The 10,229-nt window shown below is 45.6% G+C and overlaps 1 protein-coding gene across 1 annotated transcript in view; it reads left to right on the plus strand.

Annotated features, from left to right (window-relative positions):
• LONP2 (lon peptidase 2, peroxisomal) overlaps positions 1-10,229 on the plus strand; it is a 36,089-nt gene extending 25,860 nt beyond the window's left edge. The window contains exons 9-15 of the mRNA XM_072980692.2: positions 537-687; positions 997-1,123; positions 2,171-2,304; positions 5,245-5,387; positions 6,319-6,526; positions 7,773-7,963; positions 9,215-10,229. Of these exons, the coding sequence (XP_072836793.2) occupies positions 537-687; positions 997-1,123; positions 2,171-2,304; positions 5,245-5,387; positions 6,319-6,526; positions 7,773-7,963; positions 9,215-9,436 (1,176 nt within the window). The 3' untranslated portion in view covers positions 9,437-10,229. The remainder of the gene's footprint in view (positions 1-536; positions 688-996; positions 1,124-2,170; positions 2,305-5,244; positions 5,388-6,318; positions 6,527-7,772; positions 7,964-9,214) is intronic.

A 10,229-nucleotide genomic window follows, 5' to 3' on the forward strand; every position in this document is an offset into this window, starting at 1 on the left:
GCAAAGAAAGATCCTGCTTGATCCCCTGCTGAGTCAGAGGATCAAGACCAGATCCCCTGGTCTTCCTACTCTCTTGCTTTTGTCTTTTTTTGGGGGGGGGACTATGTCCTAGTGGTGGGTCCCAACCATGCTACCCAAAGTATAATACACACATACATATATTTTTTTTGGGGGGGGGAGGCGAAGAGTTCTTTCGTGCCATCATTTTTAACCTGTCTTCTAAAACAGTGGCTCCCAATCTTGGGTCCCCAGATGCTCTTGGACTAAAACTCCCAGAAGCCTTCACCACTTACTGTGCTGGCCAGGATTTCTGGGAATTGTAGTTCAAGAACGTCTGGAGACCCAAGATTGGAAACTGCCTTGAGTCCCCTGATTTGTTCTAAAATTATAGTGACATTTCTGTTTTAATGTCTCTGTTAAATACTCTGGCCAAATGTATCGAGCCAGTCAGCACTTCTTCTGTTTTCTGAAAAAAGTTAAATTTATCCAAACAACTTCTCCTTTTTTATGCTTTTTTTTGGTCCCTGCTCTTTCAGGTCTTGGATCCTGAGCAAAACCACAGCTTCACAGATCATTACTTGAACGTAGCCTTCGACTTGTCTCAAGTCCTGTTCATAGCCACAGCGAACACGACGGCCACCATCCCACCAGCTTTGTTGGACAGAATGGAGGTGATTCAGGTTCCAGGTAAGGCAGCACGGATTTGGAGTCAGGATGTTTGTGCTGGAAGACAGCGGTCGTTATTGTGGCGGTTTTATTGCCGTAGGTCTTGAGACATGAAGGCACTGTCCTGCCTTTCGCTTCTTTGCACTGACTGCCACTTTAAAATCTTGCAGGAAGGGGCAGCTGTAATATCTTGTCTCATTTTTTTTCTTCCGCTCTCAGTTTACAGCATCACTCTTTTTCTTTTTCTTTCTTTTTTAAAACATCTCGTAAGTCTGTTCCGACCTTGGTTCATCATCTCCCTTCCTCTCTATGATGTGTCTTGCTTCAAAGGATACACGCAAGAAGAGAAGATAGAGATTGCCCATCGGCATTTGATTCCAAAACAGCTGGAACTGCATGGATTGACCCCTCAGCAGATCCAGATTCCCCAGGAAGCAACTCTGGCGATAATCACCAGGTAAATGGTTCCTTTTTGCAAGTGGTGAAAGTCAGTAATTAGTTAAAACCTTGACGCGGCATGGAGGTTCACTAGGGGTGAAAGCAGAATCTCACTCTTCCTCCACCACCCAAGAGATGAGTCTTGACTTGTCACTAGAAGCATATAGGGAAGGTACTGAACGCATCTCAGCAGAGTGGGGTAAGGGAGAGGGAATTACTCAGCTTAAGGCCCACCACAGAGAAGGCCCTTCCACCCCATCAACCTCTGACGGCGACCATACTGACAACAGATTTCTTCAGTAGTGACCTTAACATCCAGCTAGCTGGTCTATGCTGATGCAATAAATAAATATTTGTTCTTTGCAAGGATTTGGGTATTCTTTCCTTGTTATGTGCCATCACGTCGCTCCTGACTTATGGTGACGCCATGAATGAGCACTCTCCAAAGTGTCCTGTCCTGAACTGCCTTGCTCAGCTCTTGCAAACTCACACCAGTGTCTTCTTTTAGTCTCCCATTTGAGATGGGAGTTGGCTCATCTCAAATTTGCTCCTCCTCTTTTCCGGCTGCCTTCCACCTTTCCCAGCATTATTGTCTTTTCCAGAGAATTCTGCCTTCTCATGCAGGGCTCAAAGTAGGACAGTTTCAATGTTTTAACCTTCAGAGATAAGTTCAAGGCTTGATTTGCTCTAGGACCCACTTGTTCCTCTTTCTGGCAGTCCAGGGTATCTGCAGAGCTCTCCTCCAGCACGACATTTCAACCAAATCAGTTTTTCCCCATCAGCTTTCTTTACTGTCCAGCTTTCACACCTATACATGCTAATTAGGAATATGAGAGTATGGATGATATTGACCTTTGTCTCCTTCCTTGTAGCTGCTAAGAATCCTTTACATCTGCCTCTTTTTTTTTGCATTTTAAATAACCTATAAAAAGGTGCTTGCCAAACATAGTGCCAACTGTGTCCTATTTGATTAATAAAGCATGTCGATTCAATCCAGGCTTCCCCAGCTTCTCGTCTATTTAGACACTCAGTCGGATGGGTAACCTGGGCTTCTTCTTTGTACTAGCTATACCCGGGAGGCAGGAGTTCGCTCTCTGGATCGCAAATTTGGCGCCATTTGCCGAGCAGTTGCCGTGAAAGTGGCAGAAGGCCAGCACAAGGAGGCAAAGCCAGACCGCTCCGAAGCAACAGAGGGAGGAGGTTTGTGTGCCTTTTTATATCCTTCTGCTGATCGCCAGCTCTTGCCAATTCTCTGGCTTGGAAGGATGCCCAAGAAGGGGGCTGTGGCTTTGTTTGAGTTCTGAGATTTGCATATGTTTTGTCCTTGAGTGGAGTAAATACACCCAGTTTTCATTTCTGGTGTTCCTTCCTCCTCGTGAGCGATACAGTTATGTGTACCGCCTCCACTGGGAGAAAACTGGTTGAAGAAATGGGTGCATGAGGAGGGCAAATTGCACAGCTGAGTTTGGGACCCACGGAGCCTGGATTTCTTGGATGTGATGCATGCAAAGAAGCAGCCAGAGCCTGCCCCACAGTTACTAAGCTTATATCTCCATGATATTCTACAAGTCTTGAGCACTATCCAGCTTCCCTTGGGGCAGAACTTGGTTGGCTGTGTGGGTGTGTTGGACTACAACCCCCAGAATCCCCCAGGTAGCTCTGCAATTAGCTGCCCTTGGGATGCTAGAGATCATAAACGAAGGAGCAGCTATGGTTGTGGCTCTGCCTGGATTACACAGTCACTGTGGCATGATGGCTCGGGTTCTTTTATTCCCAGAAACATCCACCATGTTATTCCTCTCACACACACACCAAGCAAGAGTTGCCTGATCGACAGAGTGATCTGCCCTTCCAGGTCTTCTGTTCCCAGAAGCCCCAACTAGTGTGGCCGCTGGTGTGGGGTTGGAAGAGCTGGAGTTCACAAGATCTGGAGGGCTCCTCAAACAGAGCAACAGAACAAACAAGGAGAAGTGATGTAAAGACAGAAAGTTTTTTTTACCTCTAAGCCCATGCATACTCTTAGCTGTATTCATGTTTGCATTCAGATATTCTTAAAGACTTGCACAGAAACCTGTGTCCCTTTGCTAAGGAGGAGTTACTACTGCAGTCAGGCAGGCACGCTGTCAACATCTCGTGCGTCATATTTAAATCTGGAATTGAACTCTCACAAATTATTAAGGTAATCGTTTATTAAACTGCCCAACCAGCCTGACTGGTTAGCAGTAATTTTTTTGTCAGGATGGGAAGGCAGAAAAAACAATCATGCTGTGTACTGTCTCTTCCATGTGATGTCGGGTCAGATGTTAACAAGCCATGGTACCTGGGAGGATGCTGGGAGTTGTAATATAAAGGTGTAGTTTTTCCCCCAGGCTCTGTCCATGAGCATATGCATACCTCCCTTCCTCTTGCAATAAATCCCCAGGACTAGAAGGTTCACTGCAGTTTCCATCGGGCGCTAGTAGTGGAAGAACAATGGCTTTTTGGAATGCTAGGTATCGAGAAAAAGCCTGAAACTTTTTTGCAGGTAATCCAGTTTATCTAATCACCTTGCAGCATCTCCGTGACTTCAGTGGAGATTCTCATTTTCATGTGGCTGTTTATCAGTGGAAGCTTCTCAAAGTGCTTGTCTTCACATGATCCACTCCCTTGTTTACTATTACACATCGAACAAAAGAGAGGCTGTCTCCGGCATTCCAGCAAAGGAGTTATTTACAGTGTTAAAATTAGAGCTGGAAGTAGCTGGCAGCTAGGAAAGCAATAGCGAGCGGACAAGCTTCCAAGTGGTGTAAAACTCAAGGTTTTGTTTTTCTGGAGGAAACCCAAAAGGACAGAGATGTGAACAGTTGCCTTTGTGTGGCCCGAATTAGCATCACGCAGAACACAGGACATAATAAACGAGAGTCTGGCAAGATGGGGAGGAGCGTGCTTTTTAGGCTTCTGCTGGCGTTTGGCAGTGCTGTATTCCAAAAAAGCAAAGTGCTTTTTTTTTTAAGGGGGGAGGAGGGAAAAAAAAAGGCAGGAGGAGGAGAGCATCTCAGAAACTTACGAGCTGTACAGCACAGTAGAGAATTGAGATGTCTTGAATCATCTCATGCAGGCCAGCCTCATGCTGAAAGCAAGCCACCAACCTTCTGGGTTATTCAGCCCTTGCTTCTTCTTTCGTGGAAATGGCAAAAAGGGGAGGTTTCGCGAGTGGCAGGCGGTCAGTCCCAAGGGGCTGTTTGAGAACTGTTCTTCTTGTGTTAGATGTTTCAAGAGTCTCAACTGATAGTCTGTGGTCAGATATCAACTAGAGCACGGCTTCCCCACCTTGGGTCCCGAGATGTTCTTGAACTAAAACTTTCAGACGCCTTAACCACTAGCCGTGCTGGCTGGGATTTATGGGCGTTGTAGTCCAAGAACATCTGGGGGCCCAGGGTTGGGATCCAAGCAAAACTGACCTGCAAGTTTTACATCATTCCTACTAAATCATATTGTGCTCGAGTGTGGTGAAGCTCAAATCTCTTTCACCTAAAACATGTGGATTTTTATGAGCAGAGTACAAAATCCCAGGGCCTCAAGATTTCATTCATTTGTTTGCTTAGCAAGTATGAGGCTGTAAAACACCTGGGACTCTGAGGAAAACATAGCCAGCTTTTCTTTCTTTTGTGCCTTCCCCTTCAGAAGGGCACAGAGGTCAGCTTCAGCCAATCTCTCGGCAGCAGCCTTAACAAAAATCTGATGTGGGCAAATCCCAAGGTGACCGGGCTGCAGGCGGCTATAGATTTGAATAAAGCTACACTGTGGTTAACACCCTGGAAGGAATGCTAGCAAAAAAATGTAGCACTTGTAGGAGGCCTCATATCTCCGGCACCTTCTCTTTCTCCAACCCCAAATCTTTCTTTTTTCTTACAAAAGACCAGAACCCCTTTGCAAGAATTCTCCAGAAAATCCTTCTGCACAAGACTCTTTAATGAGTCCCTGGGCCTCTTCCTCTCTCAGTAGTTGTACATTTCTGGTCTGGATGAAATGGGAAACTATAGTCAGTGGAAGATTTCCTGTTTGGTTGACTTGTTCATGCGAATCCAAAAGGCACGTCTCGTCTTATGCTGAAATGCAGGCAGGCAGTCTAAATCCAGTGGTCGTTTTTTTCTTTTAAAGAGTGCCAAGAACATATTGCAGAAGATGCAAAAACTGATTCTCTCGGTGACACTGCTGACCTGGCTCTTCCACCTGAAATGCCAATTTTAATCGATTTCCATGCTCTGAAAGATATCCTTGGGCCACCGATGTACGAACTGGAGGTAACTTTTTTTTATTACTGTTTATACCCATCTCCCTCTCTTTCTGCCCGGGCAGTTGGCAAGAAAGAGCCCCATCCCTGTGACATAGGGTGGAGAGCAGCCACAGGGTTTGGCAAACTGTGGCTTCGTTTCTGATGCTTTCTGCAACCAGTTAATTCAGACCTCTGGCAAAACTGACTTGGACCCCACAGTCTGTTGCAGGGGAAGGAAGAGGAAGAGAGGAGAAAGTGGGAGGGCTCCACTTTGATCTTAGCCATTATGGATTTTGAAAGATGACTCCTGAATTGTGGCTCTTGGGGTGCGGGGGGGGGGGAGAAAACTGCTCATCCCCGATACAGTCTTGGGACAAAAGCTGAATCCTTCAAAGTCTAGAGAGGGATGCATTCTCAACTGCAATAAGCTTATTCTTGTTTTTCTAAACAACTCAAGGTGGACACCAAATAAATGTGGGAGAGATTCCTAGATACCCCTCTGGAATGAGAAGTGGGGCTTTGGCACAGTTGAAAGAGCATCTTTATTCTTTTTAGCTGCCTTTGCCTTCCTCTCTGCAGTGCGGTGGGGGGGGGGAACATTCCAGATTGGTTCCATTTGTTTTTCTTTGCCTCAGCCTGCAGCGGGGCCTCTTGCTCTGCCTTCTCTATAGCTCGGAGAGCTTCACCTCTGACCTTGCCCTCTGCCATCAATAAGTAACTAGTTGGAAATCTAGACACCTAAGCGGCTCAGCTTGAAGAAAAAACTGAAAATGGAAAGCCACTGAATTGATTGGGCTTCCAGAATCTATTCAGGGGCTTGATTTGTCCCTGTTGGCAGAGGAAGAAAGCCATGCTGCCAGCAGAAAGAAAGGCGGGGAGCCCAGCCCGTTGGGAGGCCTGCAAGTGAACGCGGTAGTCCTTTTTCCGTAGAACATTCCTACTTTTTGCCCCCCTTTCAGGTGTCTGAGCGCCTGAATCAACCTGGGGTAGCCATAGGCTTGGCTTGGACTCCCTTAGGCGGGGAGATCATGTTTGTTGAAGCCAGTCGCATGGATGGGGAAGGCCAGCTCACGCTAACGGGGCAGCTGGGCGACGTCATGAAGGAGTCGGCCCATCTTGCAATCAGCTGGTTGCGCAGCAACGCAAAGAAATATCAACTGACAAATGGTATGTAGAAAGACCCAGGTGGAGAGGGCTAGTGTGCCTTTCGTAAATGCATTAAGGTGGAGTTGGAACACCTCCAGATGTTGCTGGCTGCCTAGAGTAGCAGAAGAAAGACCGTGAAGCTCTTGGCAGCTGTATGACGTCTTTGGTGGGAATGTTTTGGAATCGCAGAGCGGCAGATTAGCACCTTCTCCCAAGGGCAGGAAATCCACAGTTAGAGCCTCCACCCAAGGAAAATACACCACCTTCTGTGGTAGTTCCTTCCACTGCAGAACAACTGTCTGTAATTTCTTTGTAACATTTGGGTTTCTTAGAGCTGCAGACCAGGAGGTGACCCTGTGGGTCATCCAGTCTAGACCCCGTCAAGGAGGCACAGTGGGGGAATCAAACTCCCAACCTCTGGCTCCACAGTCAGGAGACCCAAACCACTGAGCTATCCAGCAGTTTTATAAGATTTTATTTAAGTGGCTTTATTGCAAAAATGACTTTGCTGACCATTTAAACCAGGGGTCTCAAACATGCGGCCCGGGGGCCATTTGCGGCCCCCCCAGATGATAGTTTGTGGCCCTCGCCTTGCCTGCCCCCCCAAAGCGCCCACACATCCTCTGCTGTCAAGAGTTTAAAAAAGCCTCGTCTCACTCGCCGGCTCTCTCCCAAGACAGCACCTCTTGCACCCTCCATCCAGAACTGCAGCTTGCCAGCCAGCCCACCTGTCTGTCGGCTAAGGAAACTCCTGGGTGGCTTCCTTGGGCTCTTGCTCTGCTTGGTGGAAAATCTGATGCGGCCCACCTCACCCAGACTCTGCCTTTAGCGGCCCCCAGGAAAATTGAGTTTAAAACCCCTGATACAGCACTCAAGTGAAGCACACAAATGGATTAAACGAACTGACAAACACATTATGGTGCCATGTAAGAACATATGTATTGCCCTTCACTGAGTTCAAACTAGGAATCTCTCCCCCCCCCCCCCAATTCCAAACTACAAACATACTCAGGCATGTTGATACAGGTGCATTTCTTCCCTTTGTTCCTCTATCCCCACCCCTTTTACTGTCACCAATCGTCTTTCCAAAGCAATGGCTGCCAAATGGCACAGTGTTAGGAATTGAAGTCCTCCATTGGTGGTGCTTGCTTATTTATTTATTAAGCAAAAGAGAGGCCATGGGTTTGAAATTTTCACATTGATGCCACCACTACCCCTCCCAAACTTATTGTTTTTCTCCCCCCCCCCCTTCTCTTCTTTCTTAAAGCTTCTGGAAGTTTTGATCTCCTTGACAACACCGACATCCATCTGCACTTCCCAGCTGGAGCTGTCACAAAAGATGGACCATCTGCTGGCGTTACCATAGTAACCTGCCTTGCCTCCCTTTTCAGTGGGCGGCTCGTGCGTTCAGATGTAGCCATGACTGGAGAAATTACACTAAGGGGTCTCGTTCTGCCAGTAAGTATTGTTTGGAGGTAATGATATTGTTAAACCTTTCTTCTCATCCAGCCCTCCACGGCTTTTAATACCAGCTTCAATTCCATCTTTTATTCTAAGATACATACTCAGACTTGTGATGTTTTCATTCTTAGGCACCCTTCTGTAATAGTCTTCCCATACAGTTAGCACACATTTAATTCTTTTTTTTTCTTTTTAAGAAATCTGCTTTGCATTAGGGGAAGCTAGTAATTTGTTAGGGGCAACGTATTCCGCAAGAACAGAACAGCAGATGATAGTAATTTCTGGCAGCAATAAGGCTTAATTTTGTCAGTTGCTGTCTAATTGGAATGGTGGCTCCATAGCTACTTTGTTGTCTGGGGGACTCTTAAATAAAGGGGCTCTTTATGAGATTCAGTTGGTTCACTTTATTCCATCTTAGTAAGAGCTACAAAAACTGCTGTTGAGAATTGGTAGCGCCAATTGGATATGTCTAGACTTCCTTATGTCAGAATCTTTTCTCCCAAGTGTGAATACATTCCAAACCTAGGCCGGGAGATGCTACTGGTAAAGGAAGCAGTGTCACTCTTTCTTAGTGACAAGGTCCAGCATGTCCATATGGGCCAGCCAATTGCTCATTGTGGGTCAGATAGGCATCTTGCGTGCACAGAAAGGTAACACGTTGTGGCAAAATGCTTGCTTTGTTTCTGCTTTCTTTTAACTATGCTCCTTGTAGGCCGTATTAATCTACTTCTTGCAGCATTGAGCAGGACCTTGGTGCAGGTCCATAGAGAGTTGTATGTACATCAGCCCTAGCAAATCATATTTGGGTGGGGTGGGGAGCAGTTGGCCTTCGGATGTTGTAGGACTGTGGCTCCCATCAGCTCTAGTTAACAGAGCCTCTTGGGATATGAGAGCTGTGGTCATATAACAACTGGAGGGCGACCTGTTCCCTAGTTTAAATATTTGGTATTCACTGGGAATATGAGCAGCTTAATGCCCCATTGTATCGCTTGGAACCTACTGAAACCCTCTTCCACAAGATCAGTTGTCTTCACCCCAATTCTTTATGGAAGCAATGGGCAAAATGTGGCCCTCTAGATGTTGTTGCAATTCAGCTCCCTAACATAAGTTGTGTTGATTTCAATGGATCTGCTTCTAAATCTCACTGAGTGCAGATCCAATGAAGTGTTAGTAAACATCAGAATGCTGTTCAGCAAAAACAGTCCTCCTTATTCATCTTCTGTTCCTCGTCTTCATGTGTCTAAACAGGTTGGAGGAATTAAAGACAAAGTCCTTGCAGCACACAGAGCTGGACTGAGAAGAATCATCATCCCTCAAAGAAATGAGAAGGATCTTGAAGAGATTTCTGCCAACATACGACAAGATCTGAATTTTGTAATGACCAGCTGTCTAGATGAAGTTCTCAATGCAGCTTTTGATGGAGGGTTTTCAGCTAAGACAGGAATTGATCACTTCAATAGTAAACTATAAGCAGTTTGAGTTTTCTCAAAGAGCGAAACACAAAGTCAGGGTTCATTTGCCAGGCAGTTAATAATGTGGGAGGGCATTAAAGATGGCCCATATGTGCATTTGTGGGGAGTAATCTGCAGCTAGATAGATATTGAATGTTAAAGCTCTTAATGATAGTTGATGTGCTGTTCCCTTCCCGCCCCCTGGCTATTAAGCTTCCATTAGAGGGAAACACTAGTATCCAATGACATTTTTTTAAAAAATTTAAATTTAATATGGATCTAATTTCTTTTCATTTTTGAAGAGCCTAACATGAATGTCAGGATCTGCCTTTCTGAACTGTCAAGAGTTCTAGTTAAATTGTCATTGTTGTTGAGCTAGTGCCATGCATGTTTGTGGGTTTTGACCCTAAGATAATGTGCACAATACTGCAACAGGCCATTGTAGGTACAGTCCTGAGATGTGTTGGATATTTCACTGAAACTAGAGCAGGTGGAGGACACACCATCAGTGAGAAGGAGAACATTAATCATTTCAGCATCAGGATATGAAGCATGTGGCTGACTGCTCAGAATGATTGCTATGGGCAGTGGGAAACAAAGAGATCTTGCTTTTCCTCCTTTAATACAATGAGAATTCTTAGGCCCCTCATACTTTAGCTATTTAAAATTTAAAGCTAGCAATCTACTTTAAAATGATGGAGAAAGAAATAATTCACAGCTTTTCTGTGCAACAGGTGATGTGACTAATTTGTCATAGAGCCAAGTGTCTAATTTGGAACCTGTATAATAAAGTGTAATTATTTTCTGCAGGA

The sequence above is a fragment of the Pogona vitticeps genome, chromosome 10 (assembly GCF_051106095.1).
Source record: "Pogona vitticeps strain Pit_001003342236 chromosome 10, PviZW2.1, whole genome shotgun sequence".
Classification (NCBI taxonomy): Eukaryota; Metazoa; Chordata; class Lepidosauria; order Squamata; family Agamidae; genus Pogona; species Pogona vitticeps.